We start from the raw sequence: 17,981 nt of genomic DNA on the forward strand, positions 1-17,981 counted from the left end.
AAGACAGCGTGTTGTGCCTTGCAGCTGCTAAGACGGATTCTGCGGAAAACTGGAGCTTGAGCACCTTTATCAAAGGAGCTGAGCGACTATCAGACACATGTTCATGCGGGTATATAGGCAATATCAAAACGTTAGGTTGCCGGTGTTGTGGTGCCTCTGCTTGGACTGCCTTTGGTCGTCGGGTACCTCTATGGTGTTGCAGCGGGTAGAGCAAGTGAAGGGCTGAGGGCAACGTCGAAAAAAAAAGGAGGGGATTGCTGCCACAAGGGAAGTGGGGAAGCTGCAGTGGCGGTTGGGGGGGACGAATGAGGCCAGTTGGAGTTAGGTTCGCAAATGTCTGAATCGCGTCTTGTAGAGGTACTTGTAGCCTGACATCGAGACGTGGCTGATTTTAGCGTGGCCGAAAAGACCTTTGGGGCCAATGCACGTCTCTAAAAGTCGTGGGGAAGGGACGAGACAGTCGGCTAGACCGTATTAGGCTAGCGTTGGTCGTTTTGGTTGAGGGTGTTGAGCTGCAATGGAGGGGCGGGAGGAGGCGCGTCTGTATCAATGACAGGGGCTGCGGGGGTCAAAGTGGCATTCAACATTTGTGAAATTGAGAACCAAACCGGCCACACAAGCCGCCAGAAACAATGTTGGTTCATCAATTACCAGAGTAAACTCGCTATGATTCCGTTGTTGCGCTCTGACGCGAGTAATCTGCACATCCATCAGTCCGGCAAACCCCATCTTATTGCTGTTTGGCGTGAGTAGACCGTGCCTGCACCCCGGGGGATGCCCTGGCAGCAGTTGACAGACACAGCTCCCTGCGTGAGTTCGTCCAAAGTTTCCTGTCGTCTTGACGGCCACGCGGTACTCAAGTACCTATGTCAGTGTATGTAATGTACCGTGTAAAATAGAAGTTGGGATTTCGATTGCAATGCAGTGAGGTGAATTAAACAAGAAGGAGCCCACTCTGTCTGTACCTTCGCAGTATGCATCGTGCTTCCCCTCCTTGCCATCTAACCCCCCCGGCGCACCATCCCCTCGACGGAGTCCACGCACTTCCTTCGGTCTCCTTCAGTTCCCTTTGAATTCACCTCTCCTCATCCGATCCGCTCCTTCGGGGTTTAGCACTACATCCTTGTGCTCCTTCATCGCCGCCTGCCATATCTCCAGGCTTCTCTTTCTTTTGTGTCTGGTGTGTCATTCTATCTCCCCGTCCTTGCATCCCCTCTCTGGGTCAAATATCATCTTCCTCTTTGCCTGTAATCGCGGCCTTCAACATATCGAAGGTCATCTTCCGTGTCCCTTTCTCTGCTGCTTTTGCTGGCATCCACGGACGTCTGTTGTTTCAACCACCAAACTAACATCATCTGCTTGTTTGTCGGCAGCTTTCACATAGCCAGACGACGGGCACGCCATCTAGCTGATTGCATTATACCCCGGGATACGCCTCACCTGCCCGACCCCCCGCCCATACGTACCCTATTTTTCCACCCAGAGACCTCGGAGACTATACCCCATCAAACCGCCAAGATGCGTCCCGAACTTGAGCAAGAGCTCGCCCACACCCTACTCGTCGAGCTCCTTGCTTACCAATTCGCCTCTCCCGTGAGATGGATTGAGACGCAAGATGTCTTCCTCGCGGAGAAGACGGCCGAGCGGGTCGTCGAAATTGGTCCCGCCGACACCCTTGGTGGTATGGCCAGGAGGACGCTCGCCTCCAAGTACGAAGCATTCGACGCTGCCAAGTCGATCCAGAGACAGATTCTTTGCTACAATAAGGACGCAAAGGAGATTTACTACGATGTAGACCCTGTGGAGGAGGAGCCTGAGCCGGTTGCGGCTAGCTCATCATCTGCTGCTCCCACCCCCGCTGCCGCTGCTGCTCCGGCTGCTGCTGCTGCTGCTGCTCCTCCGCCCCCGAGTGCTGGCCCCGCGGCTTCAGTTCCCGATGCCCCAGTTCCCGCTCTTGACATTGTCAGGTCATTGATCGCCCAGAAGCTCAAGAAGCCCTTTGCAGAGATTCCTTTGAGCAAGGCTATCAAGGATTTGGTAGGAGGTGAGATTATACCAAATTCTGTTACTGACCGACATGACAATGACTAACAAAGTTTGCGTACAGGCAAGTCTACTCTACAAAACGAAATCCTTGGTGATCTAGGCAAAGAGTTCGGATCCACACCGGAGAAGCCTGAAGATACGCCCCTCGATGAGCTGGGTGCCGCTATGCAGGCTACTTTCGATGGTAACCTGGGCAAGACAACCCAGGGTCTTATCGCTCGTCTTATTTCGTCCAAGATGCCCGGTGGCTTCAACATCACATCAGCACGCAAATATCTTGAGACAAGGTGGGGTCTCGGTTCTGGCCGTCAGGACGGTGCGCTTCTGCTCGCCATCACTATGGAGCCTCCAGCTCGTCTTGGCTCCGAGGCCGATGCGAAGGCTTATCTAGATGATATTTCTCAAAAGTACGCCTCGCATGCTGGCATCAGCTTGTCCACTGCGGCCGCGGCTGGCCCTGCTGCCGGAGGCGGAGGCGGCATGATGATGGATCCTGCGGCCATTGAGGCCCTTACCAGCGACCAGAAGGCTATGTTCAAGCAACAATTGGAGCTTATCGCCAGATATCTCAAGATCGATATCCGCGCCGGAGACAAGGCTTTCCAGGCGTCTCAGGAATCTTCCAAGGTCCTGCAGTCACAGCTGGATCTCTGGATGGCCGAGCACGGCGACTTCTACGCTGCTGGCATTGAACCTGTCTTCAGCTCCCTCAAAGCTCGCGTGTACGATTCTTCCTGGAACTGGGCTCGCCAGGATGCCCTCAGCATGTACTATGATATCATCTTCGGCAGGCTGAAGGCCGTTGATCGCGAGATTGTCAGCCAGTGCATCCGCATCATGAACCGCTCTAATCCCACCCTCCTCGAGTTCATGCAATACCACATCGACAACTGCCCTACGGAGCGCGGAGAGACGTATCAGCTTGCCAAGGAGTTGGGCTATCAGCTCATTGAGAACTGTAAGGAAGTTCTCAACGTTGACCCTGTCTACAAGGATGTTGCGGTCCCTACCGGCCCCCGTACCACCATTGACGCTCGTGGCAACATCAAGTACGAGGAGATTCCTCGTGCAAGCTGCCGCAAGCTTGAGCATTACGTACAGCAGATGGCCGAGGGTGGCAAGATCTCTGAATACAGCAACCGTACCAAGGTTGAGAATGATCTTGCTCGCATTTACAAGCTGATTAAGCAGCAGCACAAGCTCTCCAAGAACTCTCAGCTCGAGATCAAGTCTCTGTATGGCGATATCATCAGGTCTCTGAGCATGAACGAAAGCCAGATTATGCCCAAGGAGTCCAGCAAGGTCAGCAGCGTCTTGTCCAAGTCGTCGTCCAAGTCCAAGGGCAAGACCGAGACAATTCCATTCCTCCACCTGCGCAAGAAGTCCGAGCACGGCTGGGATTACAGCAAGAAGCTCACCGGCCTCTACCTTGACTGCTTGGAGCAGGCGGCCAAGAATGGTGTTACCTTCGCCAACAAGTACGTGCTCATGACTGGTGCGGGCGCCGGTTCCATCGGTGCCGAGGTTCTCCAGGGTCTTATCAGCGGTGGTGCCAAGGTCATCGTCACGACCAGCCGTTTCTCGCGTGAAGTTACCGAGTACTACCAGTCTATGTATGCCAGATTTGGCTCTCGTGGCTCTCAGCTCGTTGTGGTTCCCTTTAACCAGGGTAGCGTGCAGGACATCAACGCCTTGGTCGACTACATCTACGACACCAAGGCTGGTCTCGGTTGGGATCTTGACTACATTGTTCCCTTCGCCGCCATCTCTGAGCAGGGTCGCCAGATTGATGGCATTGACTCCAAGTCCGAGTTGGCTCACCGCATCATGTTGACCAACCTCATCCGCCTCCTTGGCAGCGTCAAGGCTCAGAAGGCCAACCGCGGTTTCGAAACTCGTCCCGCCCAGGTCATCCTCCCGCTCTCTCCCAACCACGGTACCTTTGGTAGCGATGGTCTCTACTCCGAGTCCAAGCTCGGCCTCGAGACTCTCTTCAACAGGTGGCATGCTGAGGACTGGGCCAACTACCTCACTATCTGCGGTGCCATCATTGGTTGGACTCGTGGTACCGGCCTCATGTCTGGCAACAACCTGGTTGCTGAGGGTGTTGAGAACTTTGGTGTTCGCACCTTCTCCCAGCAGGAGATGGCCTTCAACTTGCTTGGCCTCATGTCGCCTACTATTGTCGACTTGTGCCAGAACGAGCCTGTCTTCGCTGATCTGAACGGCGGTCTTCAGTTTATCACCAACTTGAACGAGACCATGACTAGTCAGCGCAAGAACCTTATGGAGACCAGCGATATTCGCAAGGCCGTCACCAAGGAGACTGCTATTGAGAACAAGATCGTCAATGGCGAGGACTCCGAGGCTCTGTACAAGAAGAAGGTCATCGAGCCCCGTGCCAACATCAAGTTTGACTTCCCGACCTTGCCTGACTGGAAGTCCGAGGTCGCTCCTCTAAACGACACTCTTAAGGGTATGGTAGATCTGGAGAAGGTCGTTGTTGTCACTGGTTTCGCTGAGGTTGGCCCCTGGGGTAACTCCAGAACCCGCTGGGAGATGGAGGCCTATGGTGAGTTCTCGCTTGAGGGCTGCATTGAGATGGCCTGGATCATGGGTCTCATCAAGAACCATAACGGTCCTATCAAGGGCAAGCCTTACTCTGGCTGGGTTGATGCCAAGACTGGCGAGCCCGTTGACGACAAGGACATCAAGCCCAAGTACGAGAAGTACATCCTTGAACACGCTGGTATCCGTCTGATCGAGCCCGAGTTATTCGACGGTTACGATCCCAACAAGAAGCAGCTTCTCCATGAGGTTGTCATTGAGGAGGATCTCGATCCTTTCGAGGCCACCAAGGACACCGCTGAGGAGTTTAAGAGAGAGCATGGCGATAAGGTCGACATCTTTGAGATTCCCGAAACTGGTCAGTACACTGTCCGTCTGAAGAAGGGTGCCTCGCTCTGGATCCCCAAGGCTCTGCGCTTCGATCGTCTGGTTGCTGGCCAGATCCCTACTGGCTGGGACGCCAAGCGTTACGGTATCCCCGACGACATCATTTCTCAGGTTGATCCTGTCGCTCTCTTCGTCCTTGTGTCTACTGTGGAGGCTCTTCTCTCGTCTGGTATTACCGACCCGTATGAGTTCTACAAGTACGTCCATGTCTCCGAAGTGGGTAACTGCGTCGGTTCTGGTATGGGTGGTGCAACTGCACTCCGTAACATGCACCGCGACAGATACCTTGACAAGCCTGTCCAGAACGATATTCTTCAAGAGTCCTTCATCAACACCATGGCCGCGTGGGTAAACATGCTCTTGATCTCGTCTTCTGGACCCATCAAGACGCCGGTCGGTGCTTGCGCCACCGCTGTCGAGTCTGTCGATATTGGCTACGAGACCATTATGGAGGGCAAGGCCCGCGTGTGCTTCGTTGGTGGCTTCGATGACTTTGGCGAGGAGGGCTCGTATGAGTTCGCCAACATGAAGGCTACCAGCAACGCTGTGGATGAGTTTGCCCATGGTCGCACGCCCAAGGAGATGTCCAGGCCCACTACTACCACGAGAAATGGCTTCATGGAGTCGCAGGGTAGCGGTGTTCAGGTCATCATGACTGCCAAGCTTGCTTTGGACATGGGCGTCCCCATCTATGGTGTCCTTGCTTTGACCACCACCGCTTCCGACAAGATTGGTCGCTCCGTCCCTGCGCCCGGCAAGGGTGTTCTTACTACTGCTCGCGAGCGCCAGGGTAGCCTCCCCTCGCCCCTGCTCGATATCAAGTACAGACGTCGCCAGATTGAGCGCCGGAAGAAGCAGCTTGAGAACGAGAAGGAGGAAGAGCTTGAGTATCTCGCCGATGAGATCGAGGCCCTCAAGGCCGAAGGCAGGCCGCAGAAGGAGATTGACGACTATGCCCGCCATAGAACTCAGCACATTGAAGAGGAGGCCGAAAGACAGGTCAAGGAAGTTCTCCGCAGCTACGGCAACAACTTCTGGAAGGGCGATGCTACGATTGCTCCCCTTCGTGGTGCCCTCGCTACTTGGGGCCTCACTATTGACGATCTTGACGTCGCCTCTTTCCACGGTACTTCCACCAAGGCCAACGACAAGAATGAGTCGTCTGTCATCTGCCAGCAGCTCCGTCATCTTGGCCGCAAGAAGGGCAATGCCGTGCTCGGCATTTTCCAGAAGTATCTCACTGGTCATCCCAAGGGTGCTGCTGGTGCCTGGATGATGAACGGCTGCTTGCAAGTGCTCAACAGTGGCCTCGTCCCCGGCAACCGCAATGCCGACAACGTCGACGCTGTCATGGAGGAGTTTGACTACATTGTTTACCCTAGCAAGAGTATCCAGACTGATGGTGTCAAGGCCTTCTCCGTTACATCGTTCGGTTTCGGCCAGAAGGGTGCTCAGGCCATTGGTGTCCATCCCAAGTATCTTTATGCCACTCTTGATGAGGAGGTATTCAACGCTTACCGCACCAAGGTGGAGGCTCGCCAGAAGAAGACCTACCGCTTCTTCCACAACGGCCTTATCAACAACACCCTGTTCGTTGCCAAGGATAAATCTCCCTACTCTGATGATCAGCTTCAATCGGTTCTCCTTAACCCCAAGGCCCGCGTTACCGAGGACAAGAAGACCGGTCAGCTCACGTATCCCGCCAACTTCATGGAGTTGGAGCCAGCAAAGAAGCTGCAGAAGAAGAGCGAGGAATCTCTTGAGTCGACTGTTGCCCGTGCTGCAAACCGTCTCAAGAACAGCAACACCCGTGTTGGCTTCGATCTCGAGGAAATTTCCTCCATCAACATCGACAATGAAACCTTCTTGGAACGCAACTTCACCGAGGCTGAGCTCCAGTACTGCAAGGCCCCTAGCACTGGTCGGTCGCCGCAGAAGTCGTTTGCTGGTCGCTGGAGCGCGAAGGAGGCCGTCTTTAAGTCCCTTGGTGTCACCGGCCAGGGTGCTGGTGCATCCCTGAAGGACATTGAAATTCTCTCGGATAGCAACGGGGGTCCCGTTGTGAAGGTACGTGTCTCTTGTCTCGTTTTGTTGGTCACTAGAATCAATTGCTGACATGTTCATAGTTGCATGGTGCTGCTTTGGAGGCCGCGAACGAGGCTGGCGTTTCCAAGGTCAACGTGACGCTGTCCTATTCCGACAGCCATGCTGTTGCCATTGCTACGGCTCACTTCTAGAAGAAGAAGAGAAGAAACGAGAGCGATGAGCAATGGGAACTGGTTTAGATGCTTACATATCCTTTGGTTTCAGTGGCTTTGATCCGCCGCATATCACTATTCAGCATCCATGGACTTGGCGGTTATTTGGACGGAAGGCAAGAAGTGGTGGATTACAGGAGTTATAAAATATGTTGTATTTTGCCAGCATTTGTCGGCGGCCGGGCGTATATTTTAGATGGCTGATTTAGCTAAATGGTATCGAAAGTCTGAAGGAGTGGTAAAATAGATGAGGTGACAAAAACAACGCCATTCACAAGAACAAGATTAGGAGAGACTGTGACCATTTGACCTCAAACGCTGCTACCAAGCCGCGATTTTGGCACTCGCTGTTTGGTGTTATCTTGGGCTTATCAAGACGTCATGGCAGGACGCCTTGACATGTTCAGATTGGCCAATCAGATTGATCAATCAGGTCGCAATCGGGCAAGTGATGCTGATTAAAAGGTTTAGGGGATGAGAGGTGCCAAAATCCGATGATCTCCGAGTGGTTGGACTCACTACTTGGGGGCTGGGCGAAGTGGGACCTTTTGTCAACCCCCTCTCATAAAAGAGGGGGGAAAAAAATAATGGGACAAACTTTTATTATGGGACAAGCCACATAGTAATCTACTAGTAAAGTAACCCATTGCTATAGTAAATTATTATATTACATATTAATGCAACGTCTTTAAGAGCCTAGTATATTGTCCAATTAGGTAGTAAGTAAATAAAAGACTAGGTTTTAGTCTTTTTTATTATTTTCTAGTACTAGTACAATCGCTAGTACAATCGCTAGTACGGGTATAACCTCCTATACAACCGCCTCCTATCTTACTAGCGTACTCTTTATACGTACAACCTCCTTTCGTACTTATATACGGGGTTTTATAGTACCCTTAACGAACTTTATAACCCCCTAGTATAGTATTAACTCTAGAGTTTTTAATTGTAATAAGGTAAATAAGAGGGTGGGAGTTAGTATTAAAGTTAAGGTAATTGGTATTGATAGTCTAATTCGTACGGGAGGTTTGAGCGTAGTAGGCGGGTTAAAAAGACGGTGGTTAATTAGGGGAGGGAGTATTAGTAAATCCTCTTTCCCATCCCTATCTTCTTTATTATTATTATCCCTATTGTAGATTTCCTTAAGGGTAGCTTCGTTATTGTTATTAAGAAGGGTATTTTCGTCTTCGAATATTTTATTAATTATCTATATATTAAAACGAATAATAATTTAAGAAACTGTTTTAATAATTAGAGGGTAAGGGTATAGGGGGGAGGAGGGGAGTTCTAGCGGGCGAATAATAGAGGGATTATTATTTAAAATAAGTTTAATAGAGTTATTAAATAATAAATTAAGTAGGTTACCCTATACTCTTTTATAAAACTCTAGCACTAGTATACCGTATATATCACGCACATACAATCCCCCCCCCTCCTCCTCCTTATTTAGTATATTAAATATATCCTCCTTATAAAGCGGTATATACCCTTCTTTTAATTACTCCTTCTTCTAATTATTAAAGTAAACCTTCTATATAACTTTACCCTTACTATTAATAGAGTTATTAACTTATTACTCGTATAATTACTTTTAAATCTTCTTATTCTCTAATTTAACGGTTAATATTTACTTCTTTATATTAGTAGCCTACTTTTTCTATACCTATTTTATAGTTCTCTAATTAAGCTCTCCCTTAGAGAGGGAGAAAGATTCGCCCTTTCGTAGAACTTTATATACCCGTTTCCTTATTTTGCGGTCTAAATTAGTAGCCTTCTTTCTATTTTATTAATTATATTCTTAAATAATATTATATATTAATAATCCCTCGTAAATAACGGTTTTAGTAGCGGGATAATATTAATAGGTAGGAGAATTGAAAGTATAGTAATACTTATTTTTAATATAGGTAATAACTTTTACTACTTTAGTAAAGCGGTCTTCGTTAGGGAGTATCGAGGGTAGTACGGGGTTGGATTATTTTAGTTACTTTATTTAAATTTAAAGTAAAATTCGAATCCGGTTGATTAGCTACATCCTAATATTAGAGAAACTATTAAAAATATTATATACAATTATATTACCGTCGAGGATACCTTAAAAGACCGGAGGCAATATGGTTAGTTAACTAGTAAAATCGTAAGGGCGGACGGTAGCAATTTGAATCTAACTTACCTTTAGCTCTCTAATAAAAGTAGTATAAATAAAATTATATTCGTTTTATTATACGAATTGCCTTAAAACCTTTTAGTAATAGGATTTGAATAAAGAGAATATTTTAATATTAAACGGTTGTATTATATACGTTAAATAGGGAAGTAAACCTATTAAAATAATATTAAAAGCATCGGTATACTCTTTAATATCTATATCGTAATAACCGTTAAACCTATTAATAATTAGAATATAGTAGACTAGCTTATATAACTTCCTTAACCCTACTCTATATACCAAATCTAGGATTTTCTAACTAAAAGCGTTATAGCTATACTAATCACACCCAAACTACTTAGTAAAAGAGAACCTTTCTTCTCCCAATTTATAATTATCCTCCTCCTTTAATTATATAAAAATTAGTAATAAGTAGAAGGAGTAATAATTAAAGTACTTTAACTAATTGAGGGTAAATTTTGTATTTAAAAAGCTAATCGGCGATTTAGCAAATTTAACGCCCTTATTTAAATTATTAACGAAGAAGTTTTCTATTAGGTCGGTTTTAAATATTAAGTACGCTAGTACCGCGTACCCCGCTACGCTTACTCTTACTATAAGTGTAGTAAATTCGCAATTAATAATATTATTAATTTTTAGCTTTTACTTTACCAATTCCCTCAATACAATTACCTTTACTCGCCTACCTGCTACGCAACCGAATTTTACCCCTATTTTATTATAATTCTAAATATCGCCTTTTTTAACTTCGTACTTTTTAATAATAATTTTATATTCGTTGAATTACTTATTAATAAATTCCTTATTCAATTCCTGGAACCTTCTTTTAATATTAACCGTATAGTAAATAATAGTCTTAAACTCTAAATGGTCTTTAAGGAAATTAGCTAATTATATTATATTATAGGTTTCCGGCGTACCTTACAATAAGCGTAGTCGATTTACCGCCGTAATGATTATCTAATATAGCGCTAAGAACTATCCTTAAAAGTAGAATATTACATATAATATAATAGCGCCTTCCTCGGCTTCTATTAGTATATAGAGTTTTCCTATTGGGCGTAACGAAATAGTGGGCTTCTGGAATTTACATAACGATTTAATATAATAAAAGATCGATATACGGGATTTACTAGTAATAGTAGTAATATCCCTAACGGTTAGTAGCTTCGTTGCCCTATCTCTAAGGGTTTTAAAGCACCGATGAACTTTAAAATATATACGGGCGCCGCGGTAGCTAACGGGCGCCTTACCCAACTCCTTAAAGTACTAATCGAAATTCATAGGTATTGCACAGTAAATTAACGATTTTACTATTAATCTATAGATATATATAGACTACTTACTTTTTATAGATTCACGCGATGAAACTGCACGAGTTGGGGTACGGTTTGGTTGCGAGGTTGTTGCCGATTTTACGATGCAAATGAGCGATTTTACAGGGCGTTAATAGGCAAATCTGCATGGTACCTATCGGCCTTGTCCCATAATAAAACGCTGTCCCACAATTACTTTACCCCCTCTTTAATGAAGAGGGGGGGAGAAAAGGACCCACACCAGGCCGCCCTCCAACCCCCAAGTAGTACCCGTTGGTAGGCTCGGATCGGCAGCCGGCGCTGACCGCACTTTAAAGACAGAAATCAAGGGACCGGATCCACCGATATACTCGATAACCTATCGCGTATCGGCGGTAGGCGGGTATGTAAAGAAGCAATGAGGAACACGCTGAGGTTTCTAGAGAGAATCGGCATGGTGAATGTTTCGGCTTTAATCGATGTTGATTGGTGATATGGCTCGGAAGGGGTAAGAGCCATTTGACGCTCTTATCACCACCAACCAGCCTGTTGTTTCCGACGACTAAGACAGACCTATAAAAATCATCTTCTCCCCGAACTTTTGTTCTTTGCTTCCTGGCTACTGGGGGGTTTGATGCCATTTCTCATCGCTATATGTAAGCAATAAAGAGGACACGTTGTATGAAAGCGCACACAGCAGCTCGCACCTGTCAGAGTTCGACTTGCATCTGCTTAATCGTCAGACCGTTACAGCCTTCACTTGAGCCAGACCCATCGTGTGCAAAACCGAGAATCGGGCGTCTTCTTGTCAGCCGCGCATAATAAGGGCATCATTGGCAATTGCTTCAACCAAGCAAGTCTCATCCATCCGAAAAGCCGAACCGGGACGGCTCGAACAAGCACATTGAGGGTCTGAGCGCAAGGTGCCTTAATCTGTATCCTTCACTTCCCAGCACGGTACCTACCTACATATTTTGGGGAAGTTCAAGAGATATCGGTCCTCTTGTACTACACACAACGCAGACATCATGGGTTCTCAAGAACAGACGACCCTGGCCACCCAGAATCAGCTCTTCTACGGCACCTTTGTTTACCCCAAGACCCTGACCGACCTCAAATATCTCCACAACACGGCCGTTGCCGTTGACCAGAATGGCACCATTGTTGCCATCGAGCGAGACTATGATCTCTCGCAGGCCGCCATCACTCTTTTCCCATGCCTGGGCTGGGCTCCGGACAGCGTTTCCATACACTCCTCCTTAGCTTCCCATAATCAATTCTTCTTCCCCGGCTTCATCGACACTCACCTGCATGCCCCGCAGTACCCCAATGTTGGTATCTTTGGCAAGTCCACTCTCCTCGACTGGCTCGAGACCTACACATTTCCGCTCGAGGCTTCGCTCTCGGATCCGGCCAAGGCCCGGACCGTTTACAACCGCGTTATCCGCAAGACCCTGAGCCACGGCACCACATGCGCCGCCTACTACGCCACCAAAGACGTCACTACCACCAACTTGCTCGCCGACCTGTGTCTGCGCGCCGGTCAGCGCGCCCTCGTCGGCCGTGTGTGCATGGATCAGCTGTCCCCGAAGTACTACCGCGACGCCTCGGCCGCTGATTCTGTGGCCGCCACCCGCGAATCGATCACCTACATCCAGTCCATCGATCCGACCGGCGCCATCGTCCGCCCCGTGATCACCCCGCGCTTCGCGCCTTCGTGCTCGGCGCCCCTGATGGCCGAACTAGGCAAGCTAGCGGCCGAAACGGGCCTCCCTGTTCAAACGCACATCTCGGAGAACGAAGGCGAAATTGCGCTGGTGAAGGAAATGTTCCCTGCCAAGAAGATCGGAGCGAAAGGGGACACCTACACGCACGTGTACGACACCTTTGGCCTGCTGACGGACAAGACCATCCTGGCGCACGGCGTGCACCTATCGGAAGAGGAGGTGCAAATCATCAAGGCAAGGGGAAGCAAGGTCAGTCACTGCCCGTGCAGCAACAGCGCCCTTACGAGCGGCGCGGCGCGGGTGAGGTGGCTGCTGGAGCGCGGCATTGAGGTCGGTTTGGGCACGGATATGAGCGGCGGGTATAGCCCATCAGTGTTGGAGATGGCGAGGCAGGCTGCGCTAGTCAGCCGGCATGTGGCTATGGGGTGTGCGCCGGCGGAGAAGGAGAATAAGGGTGAGAAGGAGAGTAAGGCGGGGACAGAGGGCAAGACGAATAAAGACGGTAATTCGGAGAAGGAGAGCAAGGCCAATAAGGCGAATAAGGACGGGATAGATAGGGAGAGGGCCAAGCTGACGGTGGAAGAGGTGCTGTATCTGGCTACAAAAGGAGGAGCGGAACTAGTAGGGATGAAAGGAAAGGTGGGCGGGTTTGAGGTGGGCATGGAGTGGGATGCGCAGTTGATTGGGCTGGGGAGGGATGTGGTGGATGAAGAATATGAAGGTGAGGAAAAGGAGGAGGAAGGGAATGTAGATGTGTTTGGGTGGGAAAGTTGGCCGAATAAAGTGGCCAAGTGGTTGTTTAACGGCGACGATAGGAACACGAGGAAAGTTTGGGTCAAGGGGAGGTTGGTGCATGAGAGGAAGTAGACTGGGGTATCGGGTTTTCTTCTTGGAGTCTTCTTAATTTTTCCATACATTGGATACCATGGGGATAGCATGTATTTTTTTTGGATAAAGGTATGGCATGAATCATGATTAAATGAAGTCTATGAGCTCGAATGAGCAATACAATAGATATCCCTCCCTGGTAAGACCCTCTCTTTGAGTTAGGTGGTGTTTATGTCGTTTGCTACCGTGTGCTTGTGAACTGAAGACTGCCATCCGCGGCCGAAGTGTACATAAGTACCACGTGCGCAACTACTGTAAAGGTTGACTATGTAATGACTTGAGTGACATTCCTCCTCAACGATTGATCCCTCGTGGCGCAATTGGCTAGCGCGTCAGACTGTTAATCTGGAGGCTGTAAGTTCGATCCTTACCGAGGGAGCAAAAGTTATCTTTTTGGCAATTTTCCCTTTTCCGCCTTCTGGGCATATGTTATTTCTTTTTTCGTTTTATATATTCCATCATGCCAATTCCTAGCTTGACTCGGGTACCTTCTGCTTTTTACTTTGAATCATCTTTCTGTTGTTCGTTTTCGTGTTCATACTCACGTTCTAGCCAGGCATTGCCATTAGTACAATGAGCTGTTATTATGTCTTCTTAATTCCGCATCATACATCAATAATCAAAACCATACCAAACTCCCATATCCCACTTCAGTAAGGACATACATACCTCTTTTCACCTCCAACCCCCTCCTCATGTAACCAACCACCGATCAACCGCCCACCCGGTCGTCACCGCAAACACCGTCTTGTGCAGAATATCAAGTATTTGCTCGTCGACTGGCCACGTCCATGGCGGCGCGCCCACACCCGTCCAGTTCTCCAGCGTCTGGTCAATCAGTAAGCGGACCCCGACAAAGATCAGGTCGGCAAACGGGCCCCGGATCCCGTTCCAGCTCATCAGTGCCCGAATCACGCCCGCCGCTGCTCCCTGTCCGTAGTGCATCGCCATGTTGAGTCCCCAGAGCTGCGTGTCGGTCGAGGCACGCACGGAGATGAGCCGCTCGAGGGTGCGCGCGGGCACGTATGAGTTGGGACGAGAGGTCAAGAGTTGTTCGGACTTTTCGGCAAGAGTCATCCTGGATTTGAGAAACGGTTAATTTATGAGTTGGTAGGGGAGATGTGTCTTTGGTAGATGTTGACGGAAGCTGAGGCGGGAAGAGAGTGTAAGTGCGTACATGGTGACGCCAACGAGACCGGCGCCCAGGCCGTAGAAGATTACGGAGCTGATGGGGAGAGAAGAGGTCACCCGACCAGGAGTGGTGCTTCGACCAGGACCGGACATGGTTGCGGTTGGCTTCGCCTTAGTGTTGGGTGAGGAATGCTTGTGGTTGCGATCTATTATCGTGACTGTACTACATAGATTAGGGGATGCTTTCGTTGCGTGGTACTGTAACCGTCGCGAACAGGCGCAGAGGTTGGATAATACTGCAAAAGTATGCGCCGAGAATAGTTCGATGGGCACAGATGTCTCTTGATTTCGATGATTTAATTCATGACTGGACTCAAAAGCTCCAAGAGAGACACTTTCGTGATTGGTGTATTGCTTGTGAAAAGTGACGGGAACCTCTACGGCTTTTTGCCCCACATTACCATAACAGGTTGTGATGAAGTCATCGCCAGCATTTTTGCGGGGAAGATGTCATTATGCCGGGTAAGGGATGGAGGTGAGGGATCACGCCGCATCATTTAGATTCGCGTTCGACGACCAAGGCATTCGCAAACCTTGAGAAGAACGTATTCAAGACACCACGACGGAAATCTATTGGAGACTCATATGAATGCGCTTGATGAGCCTTTTCATCGTCCCTTCGTTTGTTGGAGTCTCCGAAGGAGCGTTTGCTCCCCACGTGGAGCGTCGAAAGCATGACTTATCTGTCCCTGACAGCTCATGAACTGAATACTGGTGAGCTCCCTACGAGCCGAACCTGATGTTGGGTTCCTCCTCCAATGTATGCAAATATTCGGACGAACAAGATGAGAGGGGTCGAATATCTATCTGCCGGTGCTAAAGTTGTCCGTCTTATCGCGGATCCGGTTTATTGTTAACGCAGCTTAAACGGTGTTACTACTGGCTAAGAAACAATGGAGAGTTACTAACAAGAGTTGCTAAAAACTAACCAAGTGCCAGCTCAACCCAGAGCTACTACTGCACGTCATCACGTTGCTGTCTCCATGTCGCCGCTAGTCTCAGCCGCACACTTCGCTTAAGTTGCACCTTTGCAACACTCCCCATGTTTTGTGATTGGGGTATTGATGGCAGGCCGTTTGACGATGCTATTTTTATTCCCTTTCAATACCAACCGCCCAATCAGTGGTATGTGAAAACGCCAAAGATGCATGTGGGTGCTCCAAAAAACACAAATGCTCAACTGCGGGGATACCACATCACTCACACACTCTCTCTCTCTTCGAGGGGATGAGGACCCCGTGTGCCAATTCTTTTAACGCTTCCAGCAATGGTTTCCGACTCTGTCCTTAGTTCATCTCGACCGTCCCGGCTTGGGATGAATGTTGCAAGAATATATACCACAGAATCCGGCAATCTGGAAGTCACGTTGGCAATTTGTCGGTGCCCAAGTCACTTTTGATCTTCCATCATCTCAAGCTAATGCGGGCTGCTCCATCACAGAAGAGAAGAAGATACTCACAAGATCATTCACAAAGAAGATCCTATCCGGAAACCGAAAGAGGTGCTGCAGGGAAAAACTATCGGCGTTGTGTAACAGGGGACCTCTTTCAGCTCCCAAGCGAGACCGGAAGTTTCAAACGACTTGGCGCTCTCCTCCACGAATCGCAGCTTTTTTTTCTCCTGGTCGTGTTACCTAAACCACCCACGTCTGCCACGCAGAGCGCTCGCCAGTATGGTATTATAGGCTTTGTACTGCCGTCACTCTTCATAGCCCCCCTTTCGCAACCATCATCTAGCCATAACCGGACAGCAGGGGGTGAAGAAGGGTAGAGTCATCCCTCACGTTACACTCCGGCGTGTGCCCGAAATCGAAAGGCGGGAGGGGAGGCAACCAATTGGCGCTATGAGTGGCTTGACAATGAGGAGATTACAATGCTGCGGGCTGAAGGTGTGAAGAAAAAGATTAGAATAAGAAGGGCTGGACGGTAGGTTGCCGTGCAGCTTGCTCTTTGTTTGAATGAGAGGTGATATTACAGCTCTGTTTCTCTGTCTTCAACCAACAACCCGAATTTTGTTGTGATACGCGAACCAGTGCCCGAATTCAACCACCGAAATTTGAATAACTTGGACCTAGCCACCCATCGATATCGATATCAGATAGCCCCAAGAGGCGCGAAAGACAAGATGGCGTCGGCTCGTGGACTCACCGCTGTTGGAGTCCCTCCATTTCCATCATGGATCCTTTACATTCGGATCGCCATCGTCGTGCTGTCACTTGTTCTTCTGGGGGTTGCGGCGTGGGCTGTCTCGATGTTTGCCGGAGGAGGGTCTGCGGCTTATGGATATACGGGCGCTAGTGGGATGATGATCTTTGTGGTATGTGACTCTTTTTGTATCAGGAGTCAGCGCAAGAGCTAATGCCGGTTCCTTCAGACTATTTGGAGTCTTGTTGTTTACGGCGGCTCCCTCGGGTTCCAGTTTGGAGCGCCACACCTCTTCTATCGCATCATCGGTCTTATTCTTTACAGTCTCGCAGTGATCTTCTGGCTTGTGGGCTGGGCGTATGCGGCTAGCGAGGCAGCTGTCGCGCTCGACTGGTCTGGCGGTTACTATGGTGCAGTTCATGACTATGGCTCGGCTATGGCTGTGTGCGCTGGTCTAGGTGCCGTTGCCTGGTAAGCTTTTCCCATGTCCAAAAGGCTTTTCCTTTTTTGGTAGGGCTAACGGTCTTGCCACAGGGTCCTGTCAATCATCGATCTTGTCTTCTTCATCCTCGCTTGCGTTCGCGAAGCTACGACGCCAAAGCTCAGCCAGGCCGAACTTGGACAAGTACAGCCAACCGCCTCCGTTGCGCCCGCCACTGCTAATGAGCTTCCTCCGCAACCGGCATATTCGCAGCAGCCCTATGCGACACCATAGATGGACGATTTTGGACACTTGTATAGAATACTAGCTTATGGGACTTAAGACTTGTCACCGGGTACTACGTTGTTCTCACAGGGGATGGCTTGATGGCTATTCGCTCGCTGTGGCAACTGGGGCGTTGAATTGGGGTGCCTTGGAAGAAAGCGGTTCGATCGGAGTTTGGTGAAAGAGGAATCACCAAGAAGGTTCCCTCTTTCTATTGTCAGTTTCTAATCAATTATTTTTTTTTTTTTTTTTTTTTTTTTTTTTTTTTTTTTTTTGGGAGATACCATAGTCATCGGAAGCAGGCGCGCGATGTTGGACGATCTTATAGTGTCACTCTTACACAAAGGGTGACACTTATCTAGGGAATAATACTTGAGTAATGGCTACTTTGATATCACGACAGACACAATCCATCCTGGAAATTCGGAAATGACGACGTAAAATTCCTGAAGCGTCGTGGTTTCAAGAGCCGTCTAGAATGAAAGAAATGTTCCATGTTAGCAAAGCTTCATCTTTGATGCAAGTCACGAAGCGAGTTGGTTTTCAAATCGACGAGTGGTGGGAATCAAGTTCTTTCTGGGATGGGAGGATAAAACACACG

At 48.9% G+C, this 17,981-nt stretch overlaps 5 protein-coding genes and 1 non-coding gene across 6 annotated transcripts; 5 read left to right on the forward strand and 1 right to left on the reverse strand.

Annotated features, from left to right (window-relative positions):
• The first annotated feature begins 1,390 nt into the window (after nucleotides 1-1,390).
• B0T23DRAFT_246680 (fatty acid synthase alpha subunit reductase) lies at nucleotides 1,391-7,384 on the forward strand. The gene is made up of 3 exons (XM_062834143.1): nucleotides 1,391-2,044; nucleotides 2,108-7,068; nucleotides 7,128-7,384. The coding sequence occupies exons 1-3, from the start codon at nucleotides 1,519-1,521 to the stop codon at nucleotides 7,236-7,238; spliced, it is 5,598 nt and encodes a 1,865-aa protein (XP_062688899.1). The 5' UTR covers nucleotides 1,391-1,518; the 3' UTR covers nucleotides 7,239-7,384.
• A 4,174-nt stretch (nucleotides 7,385-11,558) lies between these two features.
• B0T23DRAFT_246685 (uncharacterized protein) lies at nucleotides 11,559-13,456 on the forward strand. Its single transcript, XM_062834144.1, has one exon. The coding sequence runs from the start codon at nucleotides 11,753-11,755 to the stop codon at nucleotides 13,316-13,318; it is 1,566 nt and encodes a 521-aa protein (XP_062688900.1). The 5' UTR covers nucleotides 11,559-11,752; the 3' UTR covers nucleotides 13,319-13,456.
• Nucleotides 13,457-13,644: 188 nt separating this feature from the next.
• On the forward strand, nucleotides 13,645-13,718 carry B0T23DRAFT_t362. The gene has a single exon. It is a non-coding gene; the product is annotated as a tRNA-Asn (tRNA).
• A 314-nt stretch (nucleotides 13,719-14,032) lies between these two features.
• Nucleotides 14,033-14,623, reverse strand: B0T23DRAFT_325389 (uncharacterized protein; the record flags this gene model as incomplete). Its single annotated transcript, XM_062835504.1, has 2 exons — nucleotides 14,033-14,417; nucleotides 14,517-14,623. The coding sequence occupies 2 exons, from the start codon at nucleotides 14,621-14,623 to the stop codon at nucleotides 14,033-14,035; spliced, it is 492 nt and encodes a 163-aa protein (XP_062688901.1).
• Nucleotides 14,624-15,849: 1,226 nt separating this feature from the next.
• B0T23DRAFT_294200 (uncharacterized protein) lies at nucleotides 15,850-16,144 on the forward strand (the record flags this gene model as incomplete). Its single annotated transcript, XM_062834281.1, has 2 exons — nucleotides 15,850-15,906; nucleotides 15,971-16,144. Coding segments are annotated over 2 exons (231 nt in total), but the record flags the coding sequence as incomplete, so codon positions are not given.
• A 350-nt stretch (nucleotides 16,145-16,494) lies between these two features.
• On the forward strand, nucleotides 16,495-17,606 carry B0T23DRAFT_423683 (uncharacterized protein). The gene is made up of 3 exons (XM_062839838.1): nucleotides 16,495-16,846; nucleotides 16,904-17,145; nucleotides 17,209-17,606. The coding sequence occupies exons 1-3, from the start codon at nucleotides 16,655-16,657 to the stop codon at nucleotides 17,387-17,389; spliced, it is 615 nt and encodes a 204-aa protein (XP_062688903.1). The 5' UTR covers nucleotides 16,495-16,654; the 3' UTR covers nucleotides 17,390-17,606.
• The last annotated feature ends 375 nt before the right edge of the window (nucleotides 17,607-17,981 follow it).

Source organism: Neurospora hispaniola, assembly GCF_033458365.1.
Source record: "Neurospora hispaniola strain FGSC 10403 chromosome Unknown B0T23scaffold_9, whole genome shotgun sequence".
Lineage (NCBI taxonomy): Eukaryota > Fungi > Ascomycota > Sordariomycetes > Sordariales > Sordariaceae > Neurospora > Neurospora hispaniola.

Coding starts and splice junctions, on each gene's coding strand:
- B0T23DRAFT_246680 (XM_062834143.1), top strand. CDS start 1,519: ATGCGTCCCGAACTTGAGCAAGAGCTCGCCCACACCCTACTCGTCGAG. Junction 2,045..2,107: donor TATCAAGGATTTGGTAGGAG/GTGAGATTATAC, acceptor GTTTGCGTACAG/GCAAGTCTACTCTACAAAAC. Junction 7,069..7,127: donor ACGGGGGTCCCGTTGTGAAG/GTACGTGTCTCT, acceptor ACATGTTCATAG/TTGCATGGTGCTGCTTTGGA.
- B0T23DRAFT_246685 (XM_062834144.1), top strand. CDS start 11,753: ATGGGTTCTCAAGAACAGACGACCCTGGCCACCCAGAATCAGCTCTTC.
- B0T23DRAFT_423683 (XM_062839838.1), top strand. CDS start 16,655: ATGGCGTCGGCTCGTGGACTCACCGCTGTTGGAGTCCCTCCATTTCCA. Junction 16,847..16,903: donor GTGGGATGATGATCTTTGTG/GTATGTGACTCT, acceptor CGGTTCCTTCAG/ACTATTTGGAGTCTTGTTGT. Junction 17,146..17,208: donor GGTCTAGGTGCCGTTGCCTG/GTAAGCTTTTCC, acceptor GTCTTGCCACAG/GGTCCTGTCAATCATCGATC.